Below are 19,858 nucleotides of genomic sequence, written 5' to 3'. Positions count from 1 at the left end.
TTGTGAGCACACCCCTGCTCTGTATGTAAGGAGGTTAGCCGCACAGACGATTACTCCACTGAATACACACCTTGTTTTACCCAAGAACGAGGACAGCTGAAAACAAACCAACCACTTCCTGTTGGCTCGGTGGTCCGGGCCCCAACCTTGTGCTGTGAACGCTGTGCATCCACCATCACGTCTCCCTGCCCGTTCTCACCAGTGCGCAGTCCAAAGTCACTAACCAGCTGGTGCTTCCTTCTGTTCATCAAAGACCTTGGTTCGGTCCCTGGGTTGGGAAGATCCCCTGGTTACTTGACAGACCTGCTTAGTGATATTCTGTGATCCTTTACTTCGATGTAAAGTGATGCTTCGGCTTGCTACATGGGACAGAGGACAGTAAGCACTGCCCCTGCATCCAGAGTCTGCTAACAGCCCTGGACCACGGGCTAAGCTGGTCCCGGAGGCAGGGTGTAGCTACTCCAGGGAGGGGAAGTGGGCAGTAGAGTCTCAAGATGTGAACGGCAAAGAGGCTGAGGTTGTTTTAGGGGCGAGGAGGGATAAAGGCCTGGGAACACGCCTGCTTCTAGGCGTGTGGCAGAGTGAGCAGCCCTCACTCAAGAAGAGGGCTGCTGGAGACCGGGTCCTTGGGAGGGTGTGACTTGGGTCGCCCCTCCTGCAGGGCGCTTTGCAGTAGGCGCGCCTCTCAGCCAGCGGTCTACACCGCGGAGCTTATCTTGAGGCCGTAAAATCAGAGATAAGCGCTTATTTTGTGTCTCCAGACGTCATCTAGGTTACAACTTAAAGCAACAAGTGGTGGGTCTGTGACTTAAATTTACCTTCATTTTGCGGGGGCCTATTCTCTGTTTTCCAAGTTTTCTGTGATGACCAGCACGTGTGAATGTAGAAAACAGAATTATTTTAGGAATAAAGGCCCTCACCAATTGCAGGAGAGCGCACCATGTTGATCTGTGATTCTCGGTCTCTGGTTGGGTCTTCTGTCACTGTCAGAGTCTGTGAACTCAAGCTACTTTCTGATTGGATTTGTAAAAGGGCTTGGTGCTTCCTGGGTGGCTCAATGGTGGACGCGGCTTTGATCCCTGGGTTGGGAAGATCCCCACTCCCATGTTCTTGTCTGGAAAATCCCATGGACAGAGGACCCTCATGGGCTACAGTCCATGGGGTTGCGAAAGAGTCATACACAACTTAACGACTAAAACAACAACAAAACAGAAAGACTTGGTAAACGTCTTTGCTGATTTATTTAAAAATGTGCCTCGCTCACAGAGAAATCAGATGCCTACACAATTGTTACCAAATGCAAAAATTAAATGCCATCTAACTTAGGGTTTCTAACTTTCACAAAGTAATTACCGCTTAAACCAAAACATCGGATTCATTTTCACAAATTTGAGCCTGACATCTTAACGAGCAGCTGCAGTAGACTCCGGCAGTCTCAAAAATGAGTGAAGATGAGACAAGGTTTTGAAGCAAGTAATGAACACAGGACGTAACAGAACATTCAAATCACACGACTGTAACACGGGCATCAGGGGGCTTCTTCGTGGACAGAGGCAATGGTTTTTCTGATTTCCTCCAGCTGTTGTGGTTCGTGGTGGCCTCTGACCTCCCACAACTGTCAACGAAATCAGCCTTCTCTTGAAAATCTCAGTTCTTATTCTTTTTCCTCTCTGCTCCAACGTTCAGATTCTCTCAACTGCTGTTGCTGGTAGTTTAATCTCTCCAATCATCTCTCCTAACAGCTTCTCCGATTTCTTCCTTTATGACCGGCAGCTCCCCCAGCTGCTCTCATATGTCTTTTTCCTCTCAACTTGCCAACATGTCAGGTCTGCAGAGCAGCCTCCGTCTAGTTCTTTTTGGCCCCTGAGTTCAATTTAACTGGAGTGCTTATTAGCAAAAATATTTCCATGTTAATTATGTCAGCGGAAACTTGGCATGCCGATGTGTTAAGGAGCACATATCTGCAATAGCATGACCATTTCCATGCCATGTTGGCAGAGATGCTCATGAACTTTAAAATGCCTGAAATCAAAGCAGAATTGTCAGATGAGAGGCTCAGCGGGTGGATCGGCAGAAGTTTTATTGCATTTATTTGCGTTGTGCTTGTGTGTACCAGCACTTTGTAACTTGCAAGTGTTGGTGTAAATCTCGCATTTCTAGTTTTAGCATTTTTCACTGGACACTGAATATTGTAATTTTCCTCCCCTTTACTGTTGAGGTTTTTGATGAGCAGCTGCCGTGGAAACGGAGCGACGTTTTCTGATTGTTGGTGGGTACATCCAACATGTGCACTTTATGGTTTGCTGGTCTGGCTGGAGAGTCCCTGGCCCCCTGGGATCCCTTGTGTGGAGAGAAGGAAATACCAGCACGTACCCCCCACTGCAGGAGGGAGGAGCTAAATAAAAGCAACCTAAACTAAATCTGATCTTTTTCTTAGAGGAAGAGAAACAAGAAGATCAAAATTCTGTTGCCGCATAGTCTCAGAGCCCACGGGTGGCATGACATTGGTCTGACCTCCTGTGTCATGATGCAGGGTCCCGCTTTCACTGAAAAGGCCCTGAACGCCTCTGCTCGCCTCTGCTCACCTCTGCGTGCTGGCATGCCCTCGTGCTTTTAGCCTAGGTCTCACACCACCATCTCATAGGATGGAAACCTCTAAGTAGGTGTATTAATATCTGGGTTTTCCTTTCTTTCTTTTTTCAGCATCTCTCAAGAACCTCAGCAAGAATAAGAAAGTGGTTCCGTTTCCTGGTAAGAGAATGGTTATCCTGATGTTTTATGGGGCGCCTGTGAGACGGGTCCTTGGCAGTTACCCCCGAAAATGTGTGCACCGCGCCCCCGCTGGGCCAGCCCGGAACTTCCATTTGGGGGCAGCGCCTGGCTTGGAACAAAAGCTGACCCTCCCGGGACTGTGCTCTGACCTCTGCAAGCCCTCTTTTGTATGGCACCATATTTAGGCGGATTGACAAAGGAGGATTTTCACTCAGCAACGTAGTCACACTGTCTGTCCGTCAGCCAGCGATTCAGTCCAGGCAGACTTTGCATTGTTGAACTATGCAGTTATTTTAAGATTTCACTGTATTTATAGCATTTTATAAGAAAAAAGGAAAGAAGAGAAAAAAAAACCTTATACTTGGGGTAAGAAGGTGCAATTTTCAGACAGGAGACTCCAGACAAATACGGAAATTCTTGGGGGCCCTGAAGTGACACGTTTTAGCCACATTTAGGGGCCTATTGGATTATGGATTCAATTCTGAAGGGAACCGATATAGAACAAGTGTGCAAGGTCAGAGACTCCTCAGCGATGATTGCATCTAAGCAGTGACGTGAACTCAGGGGCTTTGAAATGTGTTTTATCACAGACCAATGCAGCACATACATTGCTGGACATGAATGTCTCATGCAGCTTCATGTTAAAGAGCGTGGTGGTCTGTTGTTCACATCTCACTACCATTTTTAATTTTGCCAATTTAATTTAATTTAAAGTTTATCTGTCTTTAGGAATGCTTTATGTGTGGGACTGGGCACTGCTGGTCCATTTATTATTTATTCCCCTTTTTTTCATTTATCAAGCATTTTCCAAGTACCTTCCATGTGCCAGGCTGAGCTGAGCACTTGGGGAAAAAAGGTGCCTAGGACACAACCCCTGCCCTCAGGCAGCTGCCAGGTGGGGACTGGACCCAGCAGAAGTCAGCCCGCCCGTAGGTGCAGGAGGGAGCCTGGCGGGCGCTAGGCCGGCTGTGAGTGGTGCGCAGGTGCCCCTTCCTGGGGGTTTGCCAAGCGCGGTTTCAGCTCCTCCTGCCTCTCACCGCCTCGGCCTTTCATTTTCATATAATCGATAATTACCTTGTGAAGGTTTTTGGTCTTTGTTCTCTAATAATCCCCTCCTTCGTTTTTTCTCTTTAAACTTGTGGTAACAGTAAGTGTCATGTGTCCAGTTTGCCTTCTACATCCATGGATTCAACCAACTGTGGATCAAAAATATTAGGAAAAACATTCCAGAAAGTTCCCCAGAGTAAAACTTTGCCAGTGCCGGTGACCGTCACGTAGTTTCTAACTGTACTGCGTAACGGCTGTGACATAGCGTCTGCACCGTATTAAGCGTTCCGAGAATCGAGACGTGATGTAAAGAACACGGGAGAGCGTGCCTAGGTTGTGTGCAGACACCGTGTCCCGTCACGTGAGGGACTGGACATCTGTGGGGTCCTCGGAACCGCACACACGGAGAGATCAGTGTCCACAGTTCACTGTGGCCTTTGACCCCTTATCGCCATGATCTGACATTTCTGAAGACCCACATTCACCTGTTTTTTTCAAGAAAGAAATAACTGAGACCCAGGAAGAGAAGGCAGTCTGTCCAAGATTATTCTGAAAGTAGGTAGACGAACCAGCACTCATGAGTCACTTAAACCATCCTTCATAAAGGAGACAGAACAGTGGGGAGCTGCCCACCCTGAGCTGGGCACCAGGTGCTGAGAGAGTACAGGTGAGCTCGGAGCCGCTCTGCCGCTCTCTGGAAGCTCATTGCTCCCAGGTTGGGACTCAGATGGATGCAGACACAGATAGAGGCTTGTGCTGGAGACCCTGGAAATGTCCCGGGGAGAGAGTGGCTGAGGTCCAGGGCCAAAGAGAGGATGCGGCGGGAGGTGTTACAAAGGAGGGGGTCATGCAGGTGGACTGTGAAGGGTCAGGGGGGTCTGCTGGGAGGGGTGGGCAGTGCTGAGAAGGGGGTCAGGGCAAGGGGGCCGCATGTGCAGGCATGTGGCGGGGTGGTGGGAGCGGGCGGTGCAGCTGGAGTAGAAGGATGTCGGGGGGCCGTGTGAGGGGAGACACGGGGACACAGGTGCCCTAACCCAGGTCTGCTGTGTCCCCGAGAGCAGGCGGGGCCAGGTGCCGGTAAAGGTATCAGCCCCGAGGCTCAGGGACGCGACCCACCAATGTTGGCTTCTTGGCTGCCCAAAGCTTGCCTCAGGGTGGAGGCTCTCGTGGGCGTCTCCCCTCCCAGCGCTGACTCAGGGATCTGGGGGCTTCGTGATGCTGCCGCCTTCCAGAGAAGAGGCGAGGCAGGAGGTTACACGAGACCCTCCCCAGCTCAGCCGGGAACAGGGCTTCACGTTCACAGCCCTGTGGTCAGACGAGGCCCTCCCCCCCCATCCCAGGTGGGAGCTGGCTGGGAACCATCCGTGGCAGCTGGCGCACAGCTGGGTCCGCTGGTCACTGCCACCATGCCCCAGTGTCGCTCTAGGGCCTGGTCTTTGTCCTGTAGATGATGTTAAAGCCGGGAGATGATGTGGTCAGGTCCATGTTTTAAAATCATCACTCTGACAGAGGAGGCAGGGATGGGAGAGATAAGAGCGTTACTGTCTGCAGCGTCTATTAGATGGCATGGACCACAGCCGTACGGCCGCTCAGGGGAGACAGACTTCATGACCACATGGACCAAACCTGGCCGAGGAAGGGATAGGAGAGATGAGGCTGACGCTGGAGCTGGGCTTTCTGGCTTGGCCTCTGGTGCAAACAAGAGCGGGAGCAGGTTTGGGGGGAAGGAAGGTATCAGGGTTCCGGGCTGTGAGGCACCTGGCTCCTCCTGGGTTCTGCGAAGCTCCAGCTGAAGGTGTCTTTCCTCGGGCTGTTTCCAGCGGTGGTGTTTTCAGGTTTTAGGAACATCCTCTGCTTTCTGACGACAGAGGGCTTTTATTTCTGTAGGATTCGCTTGGCGTTGGCAAGCACAGTTTGGCTGCTGGGAGGTTGATAAGCGCACAGGACTCTTCCTGCTCTGCTTGGGTGGTTCTTCATGTGTCGCTGCCTCTTCTGGAGAACAGTGGCTCTGGATTCTCCTGCACCGATGCTTTCTTTTTAATTTTCATGAACGTGCCTTCCCTCTCTCTGTGACTTAGAAAAAGCAAGTCTTCCCAGTGGCTTGTCAACTTTTAAACAATGAATGGGTCACATTGCTAAATGAGAGTAAAAGCGATAAAACACGGAAAAGCAGTTTGTCAGTGTAATGTCATACGTGAAAACTACTTTTTAATATCATCACTGTCATTTTGAAATCAGTGATATAGTATCAGTGCTTGTTATTTTATGATTTTTAGATGGCTACTATGTTTACTGGTGATTTTGTTTTGTTTTGTTTACTGAAAACAAGAAAAGGAACCAAATGACATTCTAGAGGAAAAACACACACCTGTACTACTAGACACCCCAGCTGAGAAAGAAGACCAGAGAGACCCACCAACAGGACAGCAGTCACAAGAGTCATCACCAAGACAGCCAGACGTGAAACCGGAAAAGCAGGAATCAGTTGAACGGTCGTCCTTGGGACAACCGTCCCAGGAACAGCTGACTCAGCGAGAAGACGAAGAGCAAGAAATGCCATGAAAACAAAGTATCAGCCGAAGCTGTGAAGAACAAAGTCTGAAGCTAGGAAGGATCAAAAGGCAAATGAAAATCACATTAGGCATTTTTTTTTTCCACATAATGCTGAAGAGGTATGGCAGTAGGGTATTACAGTTGTGAATTTCATATTTTGGTGCCCAGACATAAAGTTTTCAAACAATGATTAAGACTAAATGTATCTGGAATTCTTTCTTCTGCTCCCTGAGTGTGAAGCTGGGAGGGAGTGGTTGGTGAGATTGAATGGCCTAGATCATCCCTCTTTCTTAGAGCCTCACCCATATCTGGCATTCCAGAGTGACTCAGCCATCCCCGAAATGATACAAATTTGCATAGTTATCCATAATTACTTATTCCTATTTAAAAGTGATTTCAGACATAGTTAGAATACATACTGGCGCTTCCCAGGTGGCGCTAGTGGTAGAGAATCAGCCTGCCAGTGTAAGAGATGCAAAAAACCCGGATTCGGTCCCTGTGTTGGGAAGATCCCCTGGAGGAGGAAAATGGCAGCCCACCAGTATTCTTGCCTGGATGGTTCCACAGACAAGAGAAGCCTGGTGGGCTACAGTCCACAGGGTCACAAAGAGTTGGACACAGCCGAGCGATATATCAATCTACACACAAACCTATCTGCATTATATATACAGATACCTGCACATGCATGTCAGAAATAGGCGATAGAGCCCCAGCGAATGGTGTGTTTTTGGTGGTGAGGAGAATGGACTTTCAAGTCAGACTATGCAAGTGTGACCTCTCCTCTCATTAAGTGTGCGAACTAGGTCTGTGTCTCATCCATTAATCGGGGCTAATAGAATGCCTGACTCAGGTTGTTGGGGTGATTGAAAGTGATAATGCTTATTAAAAAGCCCCACGAACAGTGACGAACACACAGGAGGCACTAAAAGCGTTGGCTTACCGTTATTTAATTTGGGTTGTTGTCTTCTCTGTTAAACGAGAGAAAGCAAATTGGAGTTTCTGCGAAGACTGTCACCAGATTTGACTCTTCGGAGGGTTGCCTGAGCTGCTGGACTGCTAGAACAAAGCTGGCAACAAGGATTTCAGGATTGTCAGTTCAGTTCAGTCGCTCAGTCGTGTCCGACTCTTTGCGACCCCATGAATCGCAGCACGCCAGGCCTCCCTGTCCATCACCAACTCCCGGAGTTCACTCAGACTCACGTCCATCAAGTCAGTGATGCCATCCAGCCATCTCATCCTCTGTCGTCCCCTTCTCCTCCTGCCCCCAATCCCTCCCAGCATCAGGGTCTTTTCCAATGAGTCAACTCTTCGCATGAGATGGCCAAAGTACTGGAGTTTCAGCTTTAGCATCATTCCTTCCAAAGAAATCCCAGGGCTGATCTCCTTCAGAATGGACTGGTTGGATCTCCTTGCAGTCCAAGGGACTCTCAAGAGTCTTCTCCAACACCACAGTTCAAAAGCATCAATTCTTTGGCGCTCAGCCTTATTCACAGTCCAACTCTCACATCCATACATGACCACTGGAAAAACCATAGCCTTGACTAGACGGACCTTTGTTGGCAAAGTATTGTCAAGCCCTAGTTAAAAATCATACCAGTTCTTCACCATCTGTTAATTAGTAATACAGTGTTTGCATGTGGAAGGAGAAAGGAGAGCTATTATTTCACCATTTCATGGTTTCTTGTTAGACCTGACCGTAGCATTTGTTACACCCTAAGGAGGAAATTGCAATCAAATGCAAACCATCTCCATCTTGCCTTTAGATATTTTCAGTTGATTGATACATTTCTGATGGAGAACCCATTGATTTTGATCTGGCTTCATTCTCACTATATGTTTTGGTGCGTGAGAAGGAATTTAGAACTGTGTCTCATTCCTTTTCCCCAAGCCCTCTGTTCCTGTGTCTGGTGTGTGTTATTGCAGAAAGAAGATGGATTTGGGGTAAGAACCTCTGGTCCACTCCACGTCACCCTTCATGGACCCGATGGCCTTGACCTTGGTCTGCTGTAAAGCAAGAAGGATGATGTGAGAACTAGGAGCAAGTCCAAAGATCATGGCACTTACACCATAGGGATTAGTTAATTGACCCACAGACACAGGTGACCTGTTGGAGCTTACAGTGACAGGGTAGGACTTGGCCTCATGGTTTCCTTTATTTCCCCCTTAAAAATTTTTAGTTACAAATCACTAAAATATTTAATCTTAGTATAGAATTATTGTAGTGACAAATGAAACTAAACTCTCTAAAATTCATAGTAGTGTATTGGTTTAAGATAGAGTCTTTATTTTAATGGGTGCATAAATACTGTTCCATTAAAAATACCGCAGCCAAGAGCACCCACATTTGGGGCCTGACTCTAGCGTGGTCTGGGTGCTGGAGGAGTCATTCAGTGTTACAGTAAAACAAAAAAACTGAAATTCAAGCAATGCCAAAGCAGCTCAGCACCTTTAGAGAGTGGGGGCTGGGGGCTGGCGTGGGGAGAAGATGGAGACGGGGCAGGAGGGACCCCAAGGGTCTCCTTAGATCAACCGAAATGAGATGACCACTCACCCCGAGCTAATTTGACTCATTTTGAAAGACATTGTCAAGGTTGTTTTCCGCGTCGGTGCCCCCCAGTGGCAGACCACCGCCCGGGGCGAGGCTGTCAGCCCCGATCGCACCGCAGATCCTGACTCAGCGCAGACTGCGGCCGGAAGTCACCCAGAATCCAGGCTTTACAGACATACTACCGGCCTATGAGAACTGGGAGAGGACTGCGGCCAGACCGCAGCTTTAGGAAGTTTTCCTTTTAACCTGCTTTCTTATATCTTTCAGATGGCCTGGGAGTGGAAACCATTAAATTAAAAAAATCACCTTTGTATCCACTTGAAGTCAGGTTTTCTTCCGTCATGATGCTTCCATCTCACATATGGGCAGTTTAACAGCAAGAAGCCACGTCCGGGTGAAGAGAGGCCCCAAGCAGTAGGGTCCCCTCAGGAGCTAGAGATGAGGGCTTCCCATGGGTCCCGTGTGGTTCTGATTCCTTTTCTTGATGATATTTCTTTTTAGTAAACATTTAGAAGATGGAAATGTGGTTCTTTAAAATTAAGGCTCACCGGGATAGTTCAGGAAACCAGAAGGGTTTGGAATAACGTCTGCACATTTCCCCTCATGACTTTTTTTTTCTTGGAATGTGTGTTGAAAGGTATGGTTTCATTCTTATGCAACACGGAAGTTCTCACAAAGAGGCGTCTAGAACCTCCACTACGTGAAGTTCAAAGCGAGAAAATATTTTATCTGCTGAATGATTAATTCCAAAAGAAAGAAGCAAATTACCAAGGTGAGCTGGGAAATGCGTTTTAAAATTTACTTTTTCTTAATGACAAAAGTAATACCCATGTAGCTAAGTGCAAATATTGAACAGTTTTCTTTAGCAAAGATTTTAATTACAGCAAATAATATATGCCTTCAAATCACTCTGTTCAGAGTCGGGGGGTTGTTTGCTGAGCACGCGTAGGGCTGTTAGCTGTGTGTTGTTTGCATTCTAGTCATAGTTAAAGAAGCTATAGGCTATTTACCTTTGCGTTTTGGTAAAACAAAAAAAACATGTGCTATCAACAAAGTTAAATTTTCAAAATTAGAAATTCATTTATTTTTTAATATTTACTATTTAATTGGAGGACAATTGCTTTACAATGTTGTGCTGATTTCTGCCATATAACATGAATCAGCCATAACTATACGTATGTCCACTCCCTCTTGAACCTTCCTCCCACCAAGATTAGAGATTTAAATATTGTCATCTGCAAGATACTGATCACTGCTATGTTGAGAACTTAAGCATATATTCTGTTACACTTATTGATAACACAGTTATAACCATTGGTAACAGGCTCGACAGTGTCAACTTCTTATATTTGATACTTAACATGCTTTGGAAGTCGGCGTGCATCGAAATGTGTCAGAACCTATTGGGGTATGCAAGAGAAAGTGAAGTAGGAAACAGAGTTAATGAATGTCTGCCAAGCCTTCTGAACTGAGTAGGGAAGCCGGAAGGAAAACGAGCAGAGTGGAAACATATTTCTTTTTTGCAAAAATACATGGTAAAATAAACTATTTGTGTTTGCTGAAGCAGCGTGTGTTATTTGTACGTGAGAAGTTGCTTCTTTCCTATTAAGGTTCTCTCTCTTTGCTTTTGGCTTTCCTAGTTCAATCATGATGTGTCTAGGTACATATCTCTTCGGGTTTATCCAACTTGGAGTTTGCTGAGTTCAGTGTTCAGCTATTGATTGGGCAGATTCTGGGTATGAGGTTTTGCAGGGCTCCAAACCCGTTCTGGGCTTCCCAGATGGCTCAGTGGGTAGAGAGCCCACCTGCAGTGCAGCAGCCGCAGGTGACACAGGTCCGACCCCTGGGCAGGGAAGGTGCCCTGGAGTGGGGCCTGGCAACCCTCTCCAGTGTTCTGGCCGGGAGAATCCCCGGACAGAGGAACCACGTCCATGGGGTCTCAGAGTTGGACATGACCGAAGCGACCGCATGCGCCCACGCACACAAACCCATCCTGCCTTCTGTGCTTTTCACAGTTGTGAGGTGATCCCCAAGGTGATTGTTGAGCTGGGGAGAGGGAGCTAGGAATAGGTCAAGCTAAAATGTCCCAAAGCTTGCTGTTCCTGCTGAGATTCAGTTATTTTCATTGAATAAATGCTCCTTGGATAGCCGCAACCCTTTGATTAATTTCTAAAGTCCTGAAAAAGTGATTTTGACCCTTTCTGCTAGTGTTCTTGTTGCCTTTATGAAGGAGTGGGCTTTTGGCAGTCCTTACTGTGCCATTTCAGAAATGCTTCCCTTGTGGCATTCTTGACGTGGCAACTGGTGGGAATGCAGATGCCTCTGTTTTTGCACCTGCCACATGTTTTAGTTCTGTTCTCTCTTGGTTTATATAAACACAGAGAAGCAGATCAGCAATCCCCTATCACCACCAGGCTGGGGAACGGCATGTCAAGTCCTTGGTCTTGGAAGTCCTCAATCTCTGCGATCGGTACATGTGAGAGTCTCCTTCACTTGACTTCGGGTGGATGTGGAAAGTGAAAGTGAAAGTCACTCAGTCATGTCCATGGAATTCTCCAGGCCAGAATCCTGGAGTGGGTAGCCTTTCCCTTCTCCAGGGCATCTTCCCAGCCCAGGAATCAAACCCAGGTCTCTGGCACTGCAGGCGGATTCTTTACCAGCTGAGCCACCAGGGAAGCTCTTGGGTAAATGTGGGAGGAAGTGTTATTCTTCCTCCACTTAAAGGGAAGCAGGGAAGGAAAAGCTGAAGCATTCTCCATTAAGCCAATGATTAAGATGGTCTTATAATTCATCATCTGAACTAGGGTACTCTTGATAGTGAGAAAGGCTTCTAAAATAATTTAATATATGTATGTGTATATAAAGGGAGGGAGGGAGAGAAGACAGACGCATACCCAGGTGTGCGTGTATACACACACACACACACACACACGAGAGTGATCGACCTCCAAACTAATTTTTACCACATTGGTGCATCTGAAGATGGTTCTATTAAAAAACATGTTTTGAAACTTTTGAAAGCAAGTTTTGTATAAAATAAAAAGTACCCACATACATTAAAGCAAACAGGGCCTTTTGATGTAGATAATCTGAACTAAGAAAAAGCAGAATAACCACTCTTGGTACATATTCATGTGTGTTAACTGCCTTCCTAAAATTATATTTGTCTAATACCATGTCCCTGTATTTTCAAAAGATATCAGTGTTTAAATATGGTCTAATTATTTCATCTTCTGTGCACACTGTTATATTTTTAATTCAGAAAATTCTCTAGAGGTGCTGAGGGACCTGGTAAACTCAGAGCAAATTTCACTAAGTGTGAAAATCCTCAATACTATTTCAAAAATATTGAAATTAAAAAATATTTCAGGCAAATATTTTTGTAGTTATTGCCCATTGCTTCCATTCAGGGCGCCTTTTGTTGACAAATATTTTTACAGAACAAAACTCAGCAAAGAAGTTGTTTCTGTTGATGACTTTTAAAATGTTTTGTTAGTTTTTATGCTGCAGGATCACAGAGCCTCTCAATTTTGTGTTATTGTGATAAAATATAAATTTATCCAATTAAAAAATAGGTTCTTCATAAACTTCCTACCAGCTGACAAAATTCCATGAAAGTTATAGGATTTCCAAGTTAAGTCCTCCGCTTGAACTCTCATCGTTCAATACGTTGAATGCCTCCTTTGCTCTTTTGGCTGCACTGCGTGGCGTGTGGGATCCCAGACCAGGGATGAACCCGTGCTCCCTGAGCTGGAAGCTGAGTCTTAACCACTGCACTGCTAGGGAAGTCCCGTGCTTTGCTTTTCTAAGGATACATTTCAATGAACCTCCTGGTTTTAAGCTTTTCCCTCAATAATTGGAAGTTGACAAAGCTAGCAATTATATAAAATAAGGTTAAACACTTTATTTGGCTCTGTTTTTTGGAATAATCTGATCAAAGCTTACAACTGATTTTGAACAGACTGTAACCAGAATTTAGAAAAAACTTTGAGAAATGTTTACTCCAGTATGGATTAGAGACAAGATAGTAAAACGTGCTTTGTGGGCCTTGCAAATCAAGAGTACTGGAGACCGTGGGTGCTGGGGCTCTTGTCCGTGGAAAATGCATGAAGCACAGACGCTGTGCCGGTGACCCTAGCTTCCAGTGTCTTCTGCTTGCTTCCTGAGTCTCGCCTGAGTCTGGGTAGGGAGAGAAGCTGCCCGCCTTTGTTCCTTCTGTAATGGGCATCTCCCTTTAGTTGGCTCCCTGGTCATTTGCCGCAGCCCTTCTGTGGCTGTCCAAAGGAGGCGTCTTGTCTTCTCAGGAAGTGTTGGTGATGTGGCCGCCGATTCAAATAGGTGGGCACAGGTTGTATCTGGAAACGGCATCTTGGCTGGAAGAATGCTGCCTATCACCAAGATTATGGGTTTCTTTTAAGCAGTAGCTCTGCTTCTTATTTATAAGGTGAACTGAAGTGAAAGTCGCTCAGTTGTGTCCGACTCTTTGCGACCCCATGGACTCTACAGTCCATGGAATTCTCCAGGCCAGAATACAGGAGTGGGCAGCCTTTCCCTTTTCCAGGGGATCTTCCCAACCCAGGGATCGAACCTAGGTCTGCCACATTGCAGGCGGATTCTTTACCAGCTGAGCCACAAGGGAAGCCCAATTTATAAGGTATGTCTAGTGTTATTCACAGCTCATAACTCAACTAAACAATTGACAAGAAAATTCAGAGAAAGCCCAACTTTAACTGCACATCATGGACTCATAGGGTGCTATGTTTATTCCTCAAAGTTCCCACTTTAAATGCTGAAATAAAACACGTATAAAAGAATATGAGATTTGGCTAAATTTTGAGGTTTAGAGTGGTTCTGCCCAGAGAATTAAAAAATGTTGGGTGTAGCGTGTTGCTGGCATTGTTCACGGGCGACACTAACAGGCATTAGTTTGAATAAGTCTCCATTGTGTATTTTTCAGTGTAAAACAAGTTTACATGCCCATGGAGACGAATTCTTTCCTGAAAAAATACACAAAGGATATTCAAAATTTTGAAAGTTGGAAGATTGATGAGCTTCATTTTTCTTCTTATTCCTCAAGTGACATATTTTGATGTATTAATATTTCTGGAATTCTGCATAATGGATGAGTTGCAGAGCGTGATGGAAGAGGAATCAGAGGACACCCACCTCCACGGTACGCACACTCTGGTGAGCTCGCCGACAGACTGCAGTGCCTGGAAGCAATTCCTTCTTTCATTTTTATTGAAAAAACATGACCGATGAAAACTTAGAATTTTTCAGGCAACACTGATTTGGGGCGTGTTTTCCCCGAAGTTTTTACAGAAGATGCTCTCCTGTGATGCTTCCCGAAGTTCAGAGCACAGGCAGGGAAGGGCCTGCGGCGTCCTGTCCCGGGGCAGGACCCACTGCCTGTGCCCTGAGGGGAGGGTGCGGCCAGTCCCTCTCCTGGCGCTCCTGGTGCTCTGCTGCCTGCCCTGGAGGGCACCCTCTCCCCCACCGCGGGTGCACAGCGCACACGCCATGCAGCTGTCACTCAGGCATGCTCTTTGAGGAGTTAGAGGACACAGGGCAGGTGTGGACCGGCTTCTCTGGTGGGAAGGGTGGGAGGGGAGCGGCCGCAAGGCGAGCCAGACCCGGCGGGACTGCTCCCCACGTGCTCTGAGCTGCTGGTTTCCCGTGGGTCTGTTCTTGGTGTGGATTCCAGGTTGGTCCATCTCCCCCCGTACTCTTGGGGTTCACGTGAGTTCACTCAATATTAGACGACTTTTTTCCTATCTCGTTTAGGGCCCAAGATTGCTAATTCTGACGTCCAATCTGCCATTTGATACCAGCAGTGTGAGTTGTCAACACAAATAATAAATTGACAGACAGGAGGAGGAGCTGGCTCACGTCTCTGGAGGAAGTTTCCAGACACCGATTGCTGCATGAATTTGCATCAAGACTGAACAGCAGGAGACGGTAAATGCTGCCATTCTGTTTAAGCTTCTCTACCTTCATGCACTGAATACAGAAGCAGGGTTAGAAGTATTGCCAGAGGAAGTAACTCACAAGAACAGCTCCCCACACTGTCCCAGGTGGGATTTGGAATTATGAGCCTCCTGGCTTATTAAAGTACCGATAACTCTGAGGCTTCATTGTGGCAGCAAGCTTCATGCGGTGTTCAGCGGACGTTGTAGTCCGCAGCAGCAAGCAGGAAGCCAGCAAGATTCCCTGCTGGTGGCTAACCAGCACTTTGTTACTGGTCACTGTCAAATATCACAGCCCACAAAGTTAATCGTTCTCTGTTCAGTCGCTCAGTTGTGTCCGACTCTTTGTGGCCCCATGGACTGTAGCCCGCCAGGCTCCTCTGCCCATGGGATTCTCCAGGCAAGAATACTGGAGTGGTTGCCATTTTCCTCCTCCTGGGGATCTTCCCGACCCAGGGATGGAACCCATGTCTTTTGTCTCCTGCACTGGCAGGCGGCGTCTTTACCACTAGCGCCACCTGGTAAGCCCAGTTCATCATGCTAGACCTTTAGAAATGTCGGATCAGAAAGTCAAAGGTGGAAGTCTACAAATAAACCTACGCTTTGAGCTGTTCTGTACACGTGCCTAGCTTTACTAATGGAAAGTATTCTGAAAAAATGTACCCCCATAACTTGCAGGCCATGGTCTGAAGCAGGTCACTTATGTCTATCTGCCCCTTCTCTTCTTTCCCTTGAGGACTCACTGCATTTCTAGTGAGGGGATGTGTTGAGCTGCTCATGCCCAAAGGAGTGACCTTAGCCAGCCAGAAACGAAATCTAGTGTGCTGAGAGCAATCCAGAATGCTGTCTGGCTCATGTTTTGAATTTTCATGGGGTCAGAGTCATGCAGGCAGAGGCTACATTCAACTCTTGTTTTTCAGTCCCTAAGTCATGTCCAACTCTTCGAGACCCCATGGACTGCAGCATGTCAGGCTTCCCTGTCCTCCACTATCTCCCGGAGTTTGCTTAAATTCATGTCCATCGAGTCAGTGATGCCATCCAACCATCTCATCCTCTGCTGCCCCTCTCCTTTTACCTTCAGTTTTCCCCAGCATCAGGGCCTTTCCCAATGACCCATTTCAACTCTATGTAGCTCATAATGCAAGAATCTCCATTCTCTCTGGCAGATTCCCCCAAGCTTCTGGTCACCGGACTCAGGCAGGGGACAGACTCCTTGACTGGTCTTTCTGAGGCCATTGAGTGCAATCCTCGTGGCAGTACCTGCGGGGAAGACGCTGAGGCTGCGGTGAAGGAAGACTGCAGGTGACCGCCCAAGGCACAGGGTGATGGATGGGAGAAAATCTAATTTAATCTGTAGGTATGGAAACCTCACATAGTCAAGGGGGTCAGAGGCAGAAAGGGAAAATGGGGTTCACACAGCGTCCTGAGCTCAGGAATGGGACGGGCCTGACCCTGACCCTCCAGGGTCAGGAGGGCCGTTTCCTGGACAGTGCAGGGAAGGGCAGGTGCTGGGTGGTTAGATGCCGGCCCTGGCACACAGGCGGGGTCCCTTTGCACAGAACTGGACTCCAGTAGTCCCGTCTCTGGGGAAAACCCACAGTTTAAATTCTGTTAGGTAATTAAGGGAGGGGCACGGGAATTTGTCTGGAACCTGCAGGGTCTTGCCTGCCTTAAGTTCAGAATAACACTCCGGCCCGAGGGCATGTCTTGGGGAGGCCTGTCCTGAACACTGCGTGCTCCTTCAGCCGTCTGTGAGCCAGCATTTCCTCATTGAAGAATGAGGACGATCTTTTGTCTCCGAGGTCTTCTGGCTGGTTAGCAAGTCTGTGTTAACAGAGGCACAGGTGCGAGTGAGACGAAGGCGGAGCGCGACGCGGAATAAACGCGGTTCCGGGAGGGTCCGCCGTGCTCCTCCCGGACTCGCCGAAGCCCGGCCGCCGTCCAGCCCCGTCCGTCCTCTGGAGCGTGGCCTCGGAGGGCTCAGGGAGTGCCGAGTCCACACGGGCCGTCCGGGGATGGGGTTCAAACGGGCCCCGCTGAGCTGCGTGTTCCGACAAGCTGGGAACGCAGGGAGGCCCGCACGTCCCTGTCTTGGCCGCGGTGTTGCCGGAAGCAGCGGGAAGGGACCCTGGGGGGCCGTGCAGGCGGCCACGTTGCAATCTGCGACGCGATTCCAGGAACCCTGACAGCCGAGGAGGCCAGTAGGGGTTCCCACACCGTGCTTTGTAGGCATGCTTTTGGATTCTAGACGGAGAAAAACACGGTCACACGTGGGTCATGAAAGTAATGTCTCTCCCGTTTGCTGTCCAAATGAAACTATTATCACACTGTACTTGAGTATAAGAAAGTTTCTTAAAGAAAAGAAGAGAAAGTAATGCTCCTAAACACTCAAGGGCCCCGAATCCTCCTTTATATACAGATATAGATGCATTTCAACATACAGATACGCTTTGTGTGGTAGGATAAAGGACAGCTCCCGGATGTGCTGGCCGCCCTGTTAGGGGCTGTGGTCTCCTCGTGCGTACAGGTCCCTCCCTGTTGGGGAGGTTGACCGGGCTCACATAGACGCTGAAAATGGACCCTGCTCAGGTGGGAACAGGAGAAGGAAGTGGCAACGCCCTCCAGGATTCTTGCCTGGAGAATGCCATGGACAGAGGAGCCGGTGGGCTGCAGTCCATGGGGTCGCACAGAGTCGGACACGACTGAAGCGACTTAGCAGCAGCAGCAGCAGCGGGTGAGAACAGAACAGGCTGGTCCTTTCACCTCCGGGCCAGAAGGAACTGCTCTCAAATCTGAGGACCTGCCTCCTCCGCCGGCGCCCCCTCCTCTGGTCCTGCTGGTCTGAGCGCGGGCACAGCCCTTCTGAGGTCTTGGGTCTGAACTAGGGTTTCTCAGAGTCCGTGGCGGCTGCCTGGGCGCAGCTGAGGCTGCTCACAGGATGGCTACTGAAGAACGTAATGGGATATTAATGTTTATGCTAGAAATGGCCCATTTACTCACTCTTCAGAATTAAAGAATGCCAGAATATAAGACAAAAGGAGAACTGTTTTATGGGGACTTGGACTTGAATAACCAGGCACTTGTCTAGGTTTTGAAGTAGTTACACCAGTGGCCAAGTGAATTCGAGAGCTTGAGTTAAGTGGGTGTGGAGGGGGCTTCCCTTTGCAGATTATCAAAGTCCTGGGCATGCAGTTTGGTTTCTAGGAAATGGATTTGGTGCCTGCGTTACCTACTGGCATAATCGTGGCCTGGGCTGTGGGCACCGCATGCCTGTCCTGCCTTGCTGGGGCCTGGCCTTGGCTGTGGCCCCACTCAGCCCTTCCTCCTGGCTCGGTGGCCCCCGGCCTGGCCCACTGCACCCGCTCTGTATCTATTTCTACCTTCCTGGACTCTCACCTCGTCATCATCTCCACCTGGCCCCCATCAACTCCTCCTGCCCCCTAAACCCCACTCCTGGGCTCTGATGACCGGAAACAACTCCTAGTTTTACAGTCTGTTGAGGCCCACGGGCTTCGTTGCTTTGCGGCATGTGGGATCTTCCTGGACCAGGGATCAAACCCCCATCTGCTGCATTGGCAGGCAGATTCTTTACCACCGAGCCAGCAGGGAAGTCCCCTGAGATCTTACTGATATGTGAAGATGGCACTAAGACTGAAGCCGAGAGTCCGGCTGCTCTGGACAGGCCACCCCTTCCTCCAGGCCTGCTGTCTCACAGCAGCTGAACCAGAGCGACTCCCACACCACCCAGAGCTGGGCCGGGCAGGGAGTTAGAACAAGAGAAGGAGAACGTGGGAGCCGCGGACGGGAGCCACGTGTGCAATTCCACGTCTTCCAGCAGCCGCATTAAAGGAAGTAAAACAAAGCAGGTACACAGTTGATTGTAACAGTACGTGTCATGTTCAGCTGCCTAGACCAGGGCGCTCTCTTTTCCGTGTCAGCCAGTGTAAGATACGAGGGGGACGCTTCACTCCAAGTCCAGCGTGCGGTTTGTTTACCGTGCATCTCGGTTTGGAGGAGCCGTGTTTCAGGAGCCCAGTGGTGACGTGTGGCCGGTGGCTGCCACGCTGGGCACCGCGGCGTCACGGCAGCTGCCGAAGGCCACGCTCTTCTGAGGTGAGAGATCCGTGCCGTTTTTGGACATCGGTGGTTGGACGCCCAGGGTCGGGGAGGCCGAGTGGCCGGGTCAGCCACTAGGGAGTGAGGCACGGTGTAACTGTGTGCGTCTCAGCACCCCTGTCAGAAAGGGGGTACCACGGGGATGAGGAGGGAGGGACGGTGCAGGGAGCGTTTCGCAACTCAGGAAGCAGGCTGGGCGCTGGTGTGTTGCTCACCGCAGGCCGGCATCTAGGACCCGGGGAGTCTGACCCGAAGCCCCTTCCCTGGTCCTCACCACCTCCTGCTGTCTCGTCCACCGGGAGGATGTGTGTGGGGGATGACACCTGGCAGCTTTTGTAACGCTAGTGCTGCCCACGGATGCGTATTTCCACCATCTTTGGCCCACAGGACGCACACGCAAACACGCTGCTTCGCAGTAAGTCTTCCACGCTCACAACTGCTGGGAGCTTGGGATCTCTGCATTTCTGTAGCCCCAGGGTTTGGCTGGAGGGATGATTAGTGATAAAAGCAGAAAACGAATGGGCTGAAATCCAGATACCCCAGCCAGGTCTCAGATGGCTAAGTCCCAGTAGCTGTAATAATAAAATAATGACATCACCCTTCTCTGTGATCCAATGTGGTGTGACAGGAAAATAAACTGCTTATCATTTGCGAGTCCCAGCTATATTTTATATTGTTTTGCTTCTTTTCCATGTGTTTTTCTCAGTTGCTTCAACACGAAGAGCTATATTCCTGTCAGTTTTAACCCCACTTTCAGCCTGGGAAACGTTCCTCAGCTCACTTAGAGATACCTCTAACTTGCTTTTCCAATTGCTGCAAAAGCTCAGAACATGTCTGGGATCTAACCACCTTCTTC

General features: G+C 48.7%; 1 protein-coding gene across 3 annotated transcripts in view; it reads left to right on the top strand.

Annotated features, from left to right (window-relative positions):
* The window catches only part of DCDC2C (doublecortin domain containing 2C), a 68,917-nt gene extending 62,355 nt beyond the window's left edge, over nt 1-6,562 (top strand). For 2 of the 3 annotated variants that reach the window (XM_061426707.1, XM_061426706.1), the window contains 2 exons: nt 2,704-2,751; nt 6,149-6,562. In XM_061426707.1, coding sequence (XP_061282691.1) covers nt 2,704-2,751; nt 6,149-6,381 — 281 coding nt within the window. In that variant the 3' untranslated portion in view covers nt 6,382-6,562. The remainder of the gene's footprint in view (nt 1-2,703; nt 2,752-6,148) is intronic. The other variant, XM_061426708.1, reaches the window with a different exon arrangement.
* The last annotated feature ends 13,296 nt before the right edge of the window (nt 6,563-19,858 follow it).

Source organism: Bos javanicus, chromosome 8 (genome assembly GCF_032452875.1).
Source record: "Bos javanicus breed banteng chromosome 8, ARS-OSU_banteng_1.0, whole genome shotgun sequence".
Lineage (NCBI taxonomy): Eukaryota > Metazoa > Chordata > Mammalia > Artiodactyla > Bovidae > Bos > Bos javanicus.
The sequence above is the reverse complement of the archived record's forward strand: the minus strand, read 5'-3'. Positions and strand labels throughout refer to the sequence as shown.